General features: G+C 36.9%; 1 protein-coding gene across 7 annotated transcripts in view; it reads right to left on the bottom strand.

Annotated features, from left to right (window-relative positions):
• The window catches only part of Tafa2 (TAFA chemokine like family member 2), a 475,874-nt gene that overhangs the window by 150,709 nt on the left and 311,542 nt on the right, over positions 1 to 13,623 (bottom strand). For all 7 annotated transcript variants that reach the window (XR_015624379.1, XR_015624378.1, NM_001432033.1 and 4 more), the window contains one exon: positions 2,678 to 2,784. Coding sequence is in view for 5 of the 7 variants with exons in the window: in XM_087559021.1 (XP_087415147.1) it covers positions 2,678 to 2,784 (107 nt within the window). In the remaining 2 variants the exon portion in view is untranslated. The remainder of the gene's footprint in view (positions 1 to 2,677; positions 2,785 to 13,623) is intronic.

Genomic DNA, 13,623 nt, shown 5'->3' with positions numbered 1-13,623 from the left:
TTTGTAGTTACTTCATGCAATGTGGATTGACTGGGGAAAATAGATGTGTTATATCTTATAACATACTTTCCAAATAGCAAAATTGCAATTACATTCTTACCATCTATACAAGAACTACCCAAGCTAAGCCTTTAGAAATGTGCAGCCTTGCTTCTATGAAGAGGTTATTGTTATTAAATATGGAGGGACTCTAAATGGAATGTTTGGAACAATGATTATGCTAGAACACTAAGGGAGGCAGGAAAAGAATGAAGTCAGCATGCACACACAACAAGTTCAAGAACATTAGAAAGTGCATACTTCCAATTCACTACTGAGGACATGAATATGTGCTATATCACTGACATTTATATTGCCCTTACATTTTTATATATGAAATAACACAGGACAAAAAGAATAAGTGAAGAAAAGGAAGGGAAGGAAGGGCAATAGAGGAAAAGAGAAATCCCTCATAAAGTCTTTATGCAAATTAGTGGCAAGGTAAACATGAGACAGAAAGCAACTTAGGTTGTCTCCTGTACAATGAATTGCACTTGGCAGTTAGCATTTATTGTATAATGCAGCAGTCTGTTTCCATATACAACGCAGTGTTTGAGACCACAGAGATGACTCAGCAGCTTAAAGTGCTTCCTGCCCTTCCAGAGGATCTGAGTTTAGTTCCCAGCACCCACCTTAGGCAGCTCACAACCACATGTACCTTTAGTTCCAGTGTATCTGAGGGTTTCTTCTGGACTAAATAAGCAGCTGTACTCACAGATACACACATATCCACATAATTTAAAGAAACACAAATGTTTAAGTACTCTTTTATTTTTATAAATAAATAAAATGCAAAATATATTGTTAGTAAGTAGTAAGAAACAGTGGTTTTGAAGTTAACGGAGTACATAGCATGGCGTAAGGATTCTTAAGTATCTCTAACAGTGGCATGCAATTCATACTGTGGAAAGTCGTTATGAATGAATCTCTTCTAGACAGTGTCCCCTGGCTTTGACCATGAAAGCATGTCTATCAGGAACACTGCTGGTGCTGTTCTGACACCCACCATTCCTGACATTCCTCTCTGCTTCTCTCGCTTCTAAAGCCTGGAAATGGGCCCTGGAGTAACTAACTGTCATGGAAAGTATAGATGGGCAGAATTTTTTGAGGACCAGGCATAGCCTTTCTCAGAGAGTTTTCCCCTTTTGGAAACAAGTACTAGGTGCACCTTTGATTTCAGATACCAGGTTCGCTGTTGCCTTGAAGCAGAGGTGATGTATTGCCACAGAATCTTTTCCACTTTGTACAGATAGCATTGTGATGGTTAGTGTTGTCAACTCTTAACTTGACAAACTAATGATCTGGGGTGCGGTTACGAGAGATCATCTTCTGTTATTTGAAGGAGAAAGACCCATCATAATTGTCAGGAGGACCATTATAGGAGCAGGAGATCCTAGATTGCATGAGTTGCTCTGTCGCTGATTATAGATGAAATGTGACCAGCTCCCTCCTCCTGAAATGACTTCCATACGACAATCAACCATACCCTGGAACTGTGGTTAAGATGCTCTTTGTCAGGGTGTTTTATCACAGTGACAGAAAAAGAAACTAAGATAACAATTACTAAAGAGGATGAAAAGTTTGATTGACAGAACCACAGGCACCATTAACGACAAAGAGAGAACTGTGCATTTACAAGCATGCACACCTCTATAGGTAAAAATGAGGATTACAAAACAGGAACAAACGCTCCACAAAATTCTCCATCTTATAAATTATCATTTATTGGTTTTAAATGCAAGGGGAAGTGTGTTACATAGACCTCAATTCTCACATTGCTTCTGTGTTATCTCTGTGTTAATGGGTCATGTGATGCTAATTAAATGCACATGTCTAAATAATTTAAGTATTAGAGAATTCAAAGCACTCTTAATTCCTCCTTTACCCCAAAACAGAATAAGAAAGGAAATTGCTAGCCTTTATAGTGGACAGAGAATTGAATAGCAAAACCATATTTCACAGAAAAATCTAAATTGACTTCTCAGGTTATGAATTCTTGATTGTGGTAGACATAATGCAGAAATAGCCCCATTTCAACTCATTTGGAAAAGGCGGCCATTCATTATGCTGAGTCTAATGGCTAGAAAGGAGAAAAGGGAGTAATTCTGAGCTGACAGCACATACATATGGACAAATATTCTCACTCTTTTCTGTTGTAGAACAGAACTTACTGGGGATCCTGGTAGAAATGGTGGCCAAATCATGGGCAGAAGGGCATGCTGCCAGAAAAGTGATGGTCTACAAAAGTATCTAAAAGAAAACTTTACATATACTGTGTACACATGACTAAGACATGCATATGAAAAGTGTTTTCTTTATGAAGATAAGGGAAGTCTCAAATTCATCTTTATTACACACCAACTTAACATTTTAACATCACTGTCTTTAAAACAGAGGGAAGACAGAGTTGGAATTTTACATTCATTGGACAATATTTGCAGAATTGGCAGTAATCCTGGAAACACTATGTTTCTCTTCTCAAAGTCATCTTGAAGACAGCTCGCTGCATTTTTACTTAAAGAAAATTGCTAAGGGAACCCACACCTAATAAAATTGAACAGACCAGTGAAGACAGAATGTGACAATATGTTTAAAGGAGCCATCTCACACAGACAGCATGGAAAGCAAGGGAACTTACCTTTGTGATGGTTGGCGCTGGAAACAGCTTTCCCCCACAAGGTCACTATAAAAATAATGATCAGAAGCTTCCCTTGTGTTGCTTTCTGTAAGTATCTCTTATTCATCCTGCAATAGAAAAGAGATACGAGTCCTAAGAACATAGAATCATTGTAGTTGTGCTACAATAGCCTTCCTTGAAACCTTGACATAGGTAATCCCAGAACATTGAATTTCTCACACTGAAGGTTCTATTTATAAAAACTACATTACTATGGTCACTGTCATCATTGGTGGTGATTGTGTAGTTGTTGTTGTGGTTGTTTACAACAGGATCTTACTATGTAGCCTGGGCTGGTTATGAACTCACAAACTTCTATCTCAGATTCCCAAAGATAAGAGAGCACCACAGGAATGAGACACTGTAGCCAACTGTATATACTGTAAACAGGGAATAGTTTTCCAAATGAAGCATGTTGATATGACTCAAGAATCAAGAACCATCTTGCTTTTGTCAGTTTTTATCAACTTAAAACAACTTGGAAAAATTGTCACTCCCTTCTTCATGTAAATGTAAATGTAATTTATTAAGAAAACTTAAGACACAGACGTTTGAATGACACTGTTTATTTTCCCACCTCTCAAGAGTCTTTCTTCAATGCCAGACAGACTTCCACACAAAAACATAATGAATAAATAAGTGTTTGATAATTGCTTAGATGAATCCTGCTCAGAATAAAGTAATTTCAAACATCATTTGAGGTTGTATTTTGAAAATCATCCAATGACATAGCTTTCTTTTTGCCAGCTTCTCTGTGCATTAGGAGACTGGACATTGTTGAATTTAAATTATTGTACTTCAGCTGAAGTAGGGAAAATGTGAAAAGTAGGAGTTTTTTTAAAAGTTAACACTTTCAACCTGAACTCATACAATTAAGAAAAGAAAAGAAAAGAAAAAAGAAGAAGAGAAAAGACAACTGCTTCTTCATACTCTTACACCAAAAAATTAGCATCTACTTTCTCAAGCACCTTATAGTATGCTCTTGTTTCTTGGAATAAAATGTCTACCCTCATTTTGTAGGTGACATAATTTGGAATTTTTTTAAGGTCACATTTGATAATAGAGTAAAAATTCATACCCAGAATGACACTTTTAAAATCCTCATTTGAGCTACTGCAATGGTAAGGCAAAAGCAAAACCAAGGAAAATAGATTTCGTGTAGATGTACTTTCAAGGACAAAATACACATGTGTCCCAGTGTCTTTCAAATTTAGATCCTATATTGAAGTCAACTTCGCTGGGCCTGCAGAGCCTCTCCTCCCTTCCTACAGCTTCCAAAGCTGGGCCCCTGCTTGGCGATGCCTGGTTCTTCTTCCCCTTGAGGTCACTAAATTATTCTTTCCTCATGACTTCACTGCCAAAACAACCTTCAGCCTGCCTTCAAATCCATGACTAGGGGTAGCAAACATTCGGATACACATTCAGAGCATCTTCTATATGAAGCAATGAATAAAAAATAGCTTGATGTAGAATATATTTTAATATGGATGTCTTAATATTTCTAAGCTTGGAAGATTATATATATTATATGCTGGGAAAGGAGGTTTGAAGGATTAAAAACATTGATTCCCAAGTCTCAGGGTTTGAATCCATGCTTTCTGGGTTCCCGATCATGGCTGCAATAGTTAATATTGTCATCTTGGCAGAATCACCTAGAACACAAGCTTCTGATATGACTATGGAGGTTTATCTGGATTAGGTTAATTGAGGTGCCATGATTTATCTAAACTTTGGATGACAACATTTCATCAGTTGGGATCTTGGATGTAAAAAGGAGAAAGTTCTCTGAACAAGAGTTATCTCTCATCCTGTTTCCTGAATGAAGAAGCAATGTAATAAGAAGCTTGCAGGTCCTGCTGCCTGATTTTCCGACCACCATGGTCTGTACTCCTGAACTATGAGTCAAAATAAACCCTTCCCTCCTACAGCTTGCTTTTGATAGGTCTATGTCACAGCAACAAGACAAATAAATATTTATTAACTTGGGATATTTTGAGTCTGTAGCTTTAGTTTCTCCCGTAACTGTTGGGCCTCCTTAAGTTTCTTCTACTGTACAATGGTATATTTATATAAAATATATGGCTCACCATGTCACATGTCAAAGAGAGTATACAAAGGGAGAGATATTTGAATATTTAAATTTGGTCACTGAGTCTAAAATCAAGTTTCTTGTTTTTTGGCTATATGGGTTTGAATAAATTACTTAAGTATTTTTACTGGCAGTAAGGTAGGGTTTTCAATAATTCTGATTGTAATTATAATAATTGGTAGAAGACTACATGAAAGAGTCTATCTAATATTTGAAACCTCACAACAGATATTAAATGTTCACTAAATATTAACAAGTACTTGCTGTCTATCAGACTGGCACAGTTAGGGAACTAACTGTGATTCCCCAAGCCCTGGCTCCATGCAATTCTAGCACAGCAGTAGTGAAAGACAAATTAGATAAATATATTTGTAAAATTCTGGATTCAACAAATTTAAGGAGATTCATTATTGAATAAAGTTTTTAAGGGGCATACGATTACACAAGCCTCCACTGAGGCATGTTCCAGAACTATCTTTTACAGAGTAGCACAGTAGCATAGGCTATTAGTATCCTCAAGAAATAGTTCAGTGAAACCATGCATTTCATAGAATGCAGGGTGCAATCTAGTCTCTGGTTTAATAACTGCTAAGTTCCTATTTGCTGAATGGCATAAAAACATTTTAGCCAAATATGTTACCACAGGGAGGAAGTCAATGCATGTCAATCATCTCTGCCTGTAGTTAGGGAGTGACAAATAGGATCAAAGTGAGGAGAGAAAGAGACAAGAAAAGGCAAACCAAAAGAAGAAAAGTGAGAACTCCTCTTTCTAGCTTTCTTCTGCTTTTAAATAATAAATTTGAGCAAAATGTTGTAATGGAGTGATTAATAATTTTTGACAAAGGGACAAGAGCTGAAGGGGAAAAAGCTGAGAGCTACATTTCCTTATACCCTGGTATGAAGGTAGAAGAGGAATCCACAGGCCTTTCTTGCTATTTTGTACCCACCAGATCTCAAGTTAAAGTTTTCTACCGCAAATTAGAATTGTCACATTCATCTGTAAAAACAGCAAAATTTCAATGAATTGCCAACCACAAAAAAAAAGTGAACAGAAACTGCAAGCTAATGGGTAAGAGCACATAGAAAATGAAACCTTGAAATCACTTTCCGGGCAGCAGCAGCTATCAGGGAATATGGGGGATGTGGGATAAATGAGAAATGGTAACCTTGGCAATGAAAGATGAGGAAGCAAAAAATTGTCTAAACTGGAGGGCTGACAAATCTTCTGGACTGCCTCACACCTTTCCCTTCTGAACCACGTGCTGCAGTTAAGTCGCTGAGAGTTAGACTGACTTCTGGATATTTTTTGTAGTCCTTCCACTCCCTCCCATATAAAGAAAATACGTGACTTGTAATCCAGAATTCAAAACCGGGTTTGCTATGAGAAAAATAAATTCCTCATGAAAACAGAAAGTATGCTTAATTGGTCCACAAAAAATAATGCAGAAACAAAGGACAATGTAGAAGTAGACTATGGGGACTGGGTCAATCACCCACCTTCCTCTTGGCTATAGATGTAGGGATTAATATCACACCTGACAAAATATTTCAAAGTTTAATGATGACATTTTTCTACATTGACTCATTGTTCAAACAATGTCATAGGCCCTGACATGCAAACCAACCATTGCAATGTGCCCCTCTTCTAGACACCAGGATGATGTTTATAAAATGTCACTCATGTTATACCACCACGTCGTCATTTGCTGGAAAATCTGGAATTTTCCCACTGAAAGGAGGGAGAGAATAATCAAAATTTGGTGCTGAAGAGGAAAACCCTATGAGTTCAGCCTCTCTAAGCTCAGGTACCATTTCTGATCTTATACCAACTTGGCTCTTGCCCATACTTATGCGTCGTCTTTTTCTAAAGCTTTGCTCTGCCCTGTAGAGTCTGCTTCAGTCTTTGTGTGGTATCCTATGACTCACAATTACCTCCATGGAGGGTACCTCCTAACAATCCCACCCTTCAGAGTCCTGGAAACCACCTGTGGCTCCTTCTTCCACACCCTGCAGAATCTTTTGCACTATTAGAATCTGAAGTAATCCCATTTGTTTCTCTACACATGTTTACATGCATATTTTCTTCTTTTCCTGTTAAAATATAATCTCCTGGCAAGCAGAAATTCTACCTACAAGGTACTGCTCAAGCAACTAGAACATCATGTGGATCAGAGACTTCAAGATGATTTTAGTGAATGGATGGTGTATGTTATTTTAAACAGAATAAAAGAGATGAATCTTTTGTAGTGAAGACATTTTGTTATATATTTTAACTTAATGATTAAATTTCTACTACATACACCAACTAGGATTGGGCACAAAAATTATTGTGTTCATGGTGGTGGGTAACAGAAGGTAAAGCTCAAAGAAGAAGTGGGAGATGAAGAGAGGCAAATAGAGCAGATTTATCTTTCAAGAAACATGCTGACTTTACCACAAATTCTCTTTCACTTATGCATATACATATATATTCAACATATGCAGAAATATGTAGACATGTAAAAGATAGATGGGTGATAGATATTAAATAGATATAGATCAAACAGATATTAAAATACAAGACAGACTGGAGAAATGATGCAGTGGTTTTAAAGTACTTGCTCCTTTTATAAAAAAAGCAAGGTTCAACTCCTAGCACTCACACTAGACAGCTAACAGCCACCTATAACTCCATATCCAGGGGATCTGATGCCTTCTGTCCTCCACAGTCAACTGCAATTGCATGCACATGGTCCCACACAACTACACATACACACAACACATAATCACACCAAAATAAATCTTGATTGTAATTTTAAAAGTATAAGAGTGTGCTCATGCAGAATGCATAAAAATATATAGTAATGAATTCAGAAAGAATTTTAATTCTACCAGCTTTACTATGTTGTATAGGGCATTCTATTTTAATCATTTTTTTTGCTATTAATTTTTTCAATCAATATCATATATCCATCATTACACTGTGGTATTTGAAACCATACTATCAAACACATTGAACTGAAATAGTTGTTCTAAATACTTTGAATGCTTGCTATACTAATGTTTTATGCTGAACCTATGTTATATAGTTTTATTCTCTTCTTCACAATACTGCAATTTTGGTGGTCATGGAAAACTATTGATTTATTCCTAGCAGCACATAGACAAAATTGTCAGATTTCTGTAATGCTACCTACAGGTTGAATTGTTATGGGAAAGAAATGCCACCTACAGGTTGAATTGTTATGGGAAAGAAATGTATTATCACTTAAATGATGTCTCCAGAAATATACAATATTCTAAAGTTCTAAGCTCTAATACTCAAACCAGACACACAATAAAACAATAAGCCAAAAGACAAAGCCATCTAAGATACATAGGAGCATAAGGGAGACATCTGAAATGATGAAGAATAACCTACATTCCACTCACCTGCTTCTGCATCACACACACACCTTCCCTATCTAGAAGATGGAATGCCATCTATTTCCTTAGAAAATGTCACTATAATAAATAGGAAATTGTGTGACATTTGAACTTAAAAGAACATATGTGAGGTATTACTCTTTCTCCAAAGTACTGTCCCTCAGAAGGTAGGCATAAATCAGAATATCTACCCAAATGTGGCCCAAGACCCCAAGGCAGAGTAGTTGAATGAATTTGTCAAATTTACCTAACAACTTCAACCCAAGCAAGCACATATGGAATGTGTATATACTGCTATGTGTTGGTAGAATGGTTGTAAATAACTCGCACAGAGTATAAAACATCCAACACATAGGAAGCCCTGAGTTTTCGATTCTATAAATAATAGGGTCTAGGCCACAAAATTCTTCCTAGGGATAATCTAAAAATCAAAGTCCCAGAAAAATCATTTTGAAAGAACATGTGCTTTAATCACAGATGAAGAAGTAAGCTATGTTTTAGGAATATATCCAAAATCTAAAAGCCTGTAAGGCAAAATGTGTAACAATAATGAAAATGGAAGGAACACTGAAAAGACAAATCTCAGATAGATTAGCAAAATATAGATACTTGTATTCCAGAGCTAGTAATTAAACTACAAATGTATACTGCTCTAGGATCTTATGTCTAGGCAATTCTCCTTAAGGAGGAATCACATAAAGAAGGGTGCACTAACTGAAGACTTGTTACACTTTTATATTGAAAAGTCTACTCATTCATTCAATATTCCATCCCATCCAGCTCTCATGTTAGACCTTTAAACTCAAATCTGAATATATTATAACTCCCATATTACATATGATAATCTAGAAGAGTAACTTCAAAATAGTTAATGAATACAAGAGACAACTCCTGGATCCGGATCTGTAGACCATGTTCAGATCTTAGACAATGTCCAACCTGCTCTAATGGATCCTTGTAGCATGAGTTGCACCATAGACAAATGTGCACTAAAAAGTATAAAGGCTAAAACCGAGGACTGATTTTCAGTTATATAGAAAACGAACAAGAGATACTGAGTAAACAGTAACTCATGCCACTTCTGGGCTCTCCAAGGCAATAAATGGTCATGCCTTGAATATTTTACAATCTATCATTCATAAGGACTGTAGTTCTGGCAAACTGAGTTAATACATTTGAGGCTAAGTATGTTATTTCTTCCAGACACCATTATTCTAATATTAGCTAGACCCGATGAGGACTTTACTATAGAGTGAAAACCTTTGGTATGGATTTCCATTCAGGCATGCAGGCATATCATTTTTGTTATGTGCTACCTGTGAGAGAAATGTCCTTTAATTTCACAAACTTTTACTTTTGTCTTTTATTTGGATCATAGCATCTGCCTCCGTGAATTTGCGGGATGTCAATGATTTCGTCGATATAAAGCACTCATTTCAACATTTTCTCCATGCTTTACATACCTTTATTTTGTGCTTAAAATGAATACGTAAAATGGAGAGGGAATAAGGTGAAATAGAACTAGATTGTATTAAAACAAACACTTGAAATTCTAGCCAGAGTTAAGGCCAATAGTAAAGGGTTGATTGGTGTTTGAAGGGGAAAACTACAAGATGTCTAATTGAGCTCTGTATGAGTTGAGTCTCCATTAGCTTCACAAATGTATGAAAAATGATCTTTGGAAAAACTGGCACCGGAAGCTGTCAGGTACACTGCCACGCATGTGTGTGTGTCTGGAGAAGAGGTTCTCTTCATGCCTCGTAGTACAGGGCGCCAGCTTCTATTACCAGCTAATGGCTGGCAAGAACATGCTTGCCTCCAACGGTGCCAATGGCCCACTCTCAAGAATTCTGGGACCAAGATCCTGTGTTTTGAGTGTATATGAGAGCAGTTTCTTGGACTCCTCAGACTCATGCTGCACTACTTCTGCAGGTCACAGGCCTTGGGCTATGTTTGATTCACAGTTTGATTTTGGAGTATGGGTGTCTCATGAGATCTTAGTCACAGATGTGGAGGGTAATGGGATGATCTCTTTCATCTGGTTCCTCATACGACATCTGCTAGGTGTTCATCTGTGGAAGGCTTTGGCATGCTGTGTAAGGGGCACATATGTAGAATCTGCTTCTTCAAATGTGCTTCTCTTTGAACAGTTGAAAGGCTTGATAATAGTCCGTCCTCTAGTCACTCATGCAGGAAGACAGAGGACGCTTTTCACAGATCAGACATCAAGTGTGACTCTTTCTATGCTTCCTGGTTCTTGGGATACTGCTTGGCTTAGTCATCTTTGAGGAGGTGAACCTTGTCTGGTTTGGTGACCTGGCTCATGTTATTCTCAACGGATTTTCCTGCCCCTGCAAGAATGGGCTTCCTGAACTCTGTTCTTTCCCCACCTCCACTGTCTCTTTATCCTTTTCTCCTACTCTTGCTCCTCCTGTCTTTTTAGAACCTTCTGCTTTGCAGTTGACATAGCTGGCACAGTATGTTGATTCCTGGCTTTTCGCTTTTATTCTTTCTAGAAGTATATTAAACACTGCCTTCTTCCTCTTCCGGTTTCTTTTTATGAGAAATTTTCATTTTTTAGGAAGGTGGAATTTTACCAGTGATCAGAGAAATGGTTCATTTCAACATGGACTTTTTGTTTCAGCTCCAAATATTTCTGAGAAGGGATTCTAACGGGTCTCCAAATCTGGATTACACAAGTATTACCTAATCTAGCCCCTCAGCATCCAGAAAAGAGGAATCATTTAATGGCATGAATGGTTTCTAAAGACCTTTCTTCTGTCTCTTTACATTGTTTTGAACTGGTCTCAAATGTGCTTCAGAACCTTGATGAAGTTTAACTTTTCTCTAGGAAATCTCCTAGGATAGTCTTTCCAAGAAACTTATTCTCCAAGTTGGCCTTCTCTTCAAACCACAATTATGTATTTTCAGTATCTTCCTCAGCATCAAAGATGAAAAATTGATGAAGTTCATGGGGCATCAAAGCAATGGGTAGTTGTTACTTGTGACATTGCTCTCACACAGTACAGAAGATAAGGGTTTTCACAGTAACTGTAACACTATTCTCAACAGATCACCTTCTGCATTGAGTCTGTTTCTCCATTTCTCTTCCTAGAATCACCTTTTCAGTTCTCTCATGAATTCTTGAAGTCTGACAGATACTTCTTATTAAAAACTGACCCTCTCTTCACAACTGCCCTTCGTGTCAAATCTTGACATGGGGTAAGCAGTCTGCAAGTGTTACCAACAGCACAGTCATTGAGAATATGTTAGATAAACTCCTTCATTCAGTACAGAATAACGAATTTACCTATTTATCTGTTTCTATAGTAATATACCAACAAGACATGTTAAACATGTGCCTTTCATTCTGGCATGATCAGATGATGTGTTTCATTGTTTTCTAGTGGCTCTAGATAGTTTGAGGGCAGCCATCCATCAAAGTTAAACAACCTGTCTCGTTTCACTTCTCAACATTAACCCTAAGCTACAATACTTCTCTGCCTTCTTGTTTTATATTCAGTGATTCAACCTTAACACTTGTTCACTGATTTACAAAACAGAATGTGAACTGTTGCTTCCACAATTTAAATCTGTTGCTTTCCATGGGATGAAAAGATGAGGAGGTTACACTGTATGACCAAAATATGAGATTTCATGGAAAACCACTGTAGTAAAAATATATGACATTAAAAAAGCCTATGCAAAACTTTGAGTTTGACTGGGTGGAAATTTAAAGTGTATGAGAACTATTTTTAAAACAATCCTGATTTAAATAATTTAATATAAAATGTATGCTTACTGCCAAAATCTTGACACAATCTGTAAAAGAAAGATGTGTAATTGAAATCTAAATTCAACAAAACCTCATTTTATATTTGATCTCTTGCACTACAAGAACTACAAGCAAAGAGGCTAGCAATTAGAAACCCTCACATTTGCCATGCCTTGTATGCATACAGCAATGATGTTACATGAAAATATGATCAGGCAGGCGCAATGTGGATGCACATTATCCACCAATCATTCACTCAGGGATGAATCAGCTATGACAACATTTTTCAGCTCCTGAGTGGAGCACCATTACAAAGAATAAGAAAACAAAACCCCCCTCCTATATGTACTCACACATAGATCACTAAATCAAAAGACTCTCATAGCAATTGAAGATCATATATGTTAAAAGCATGCATGTGTGACAGATATGCACATGAACCTAAATTTCAAACTTTCAAATATAAAGTACTTTATTTCATTTTAAAATAAAACATTCCTATTTATTCAAGCAAAGAATAATGGTAATGAAATCAGCCCTACGTGTTCTCCACTCTGTTACTACTGGGACTAGTTAAAAACGTTTATGTGTTCCTGTTCTCTTAGAAGATGAAACTATGGAAAAAATTCTTTTCCACTCTCCTTCTTCAACTCAGAAAAGTATTAAAAGGAGAAGTGAAAATACTGGAAAAGCTCTTAAAGGGTATTCGCTCAGATAGAACATAGGTTCCAAAAGGGACAGTCACTTAAACTGTACTTACAGCTATAAATATGAATAATTATTTTCATGTTTAATCATTCACCATGGCTAATATACATTGAATACCAACCAGTTAACCACCTATATCCAACACACAAAAATAGCTTTACCATCAAACCACTCTAATACTGAATAATCCTCAATGCAGAGACTGATCAGAGGTAACGTAAAACTCTGAGGATTTAATTAATATAGCCATTCCCTGAAAAGCATTAACATTAACATATGTGAGCCTTACCATCAAAAGCACTCTCTGCTTAGACTTGAGACCCGTTCCACAAGAGAGGATCTATACCTGGTAGTTTAAAGCCACTCAGAAGCACACGTCAGGAGAGATCACTAGACACTAAGAAATTCGTTTCATTGTTTAATTAAAAGCATGACATAGCATGGAACCACTTTCTAAATAAACACAGACAGCTACCACTTTAGGCCTTAATCAGAAGGATGAGCCTTTCAGGTGAACTGTGAAGAGTACAGAGACCTGTGGCTGTATAAAATGTGGAGAAGAAGTGATGATAATTTCAATGAATCTGGTTGTATGTAGAGGTCCTTGAATCACTTGGACTTGAGCTTTGTTCAAGGAGATAAGAATGGGTCAATTTGCATTCTTCTACATGCTGACCTCCTGTTGAACCAGCACCATTTGTTGAAAATACTATCTTTTTCCCATTAGATATCTTAGCTCCTTTGTAAAAGATCAAATGACCATAGGTGTATGAGTTCATTTCTGGGTCCTCAGTTCTATTCCATTGATCTACCCTCTATACCAATACCCTGCAGTTTTTATCACTATTTTTCTTTAATGCAGCTTGAGGTCAGGAACAGTGATTCTCCCAGAAGTTCTTTTATTGTTGAGAATAATTTTTGCTATCCTGG

The sequence above is a fragment of the Rattus norvegicus genome, chromosome 7, assembly GCF_021556685.1.
Source record: "Rattus norvegicus strain SHRSP/BbbUtx chromosome 7, alternate assembly SHRSP_T2T, whole genome shotgun sequence".
Taxonomy (NCBI): Eukaryota; Metazoa; Chordata; class Mammalia; order Rodentia; family Muridae; genus Rattus; species Rattus norvegicus.
This window is presented reverse-complemented; position numbering and strand designations above follow the sequence as displayed.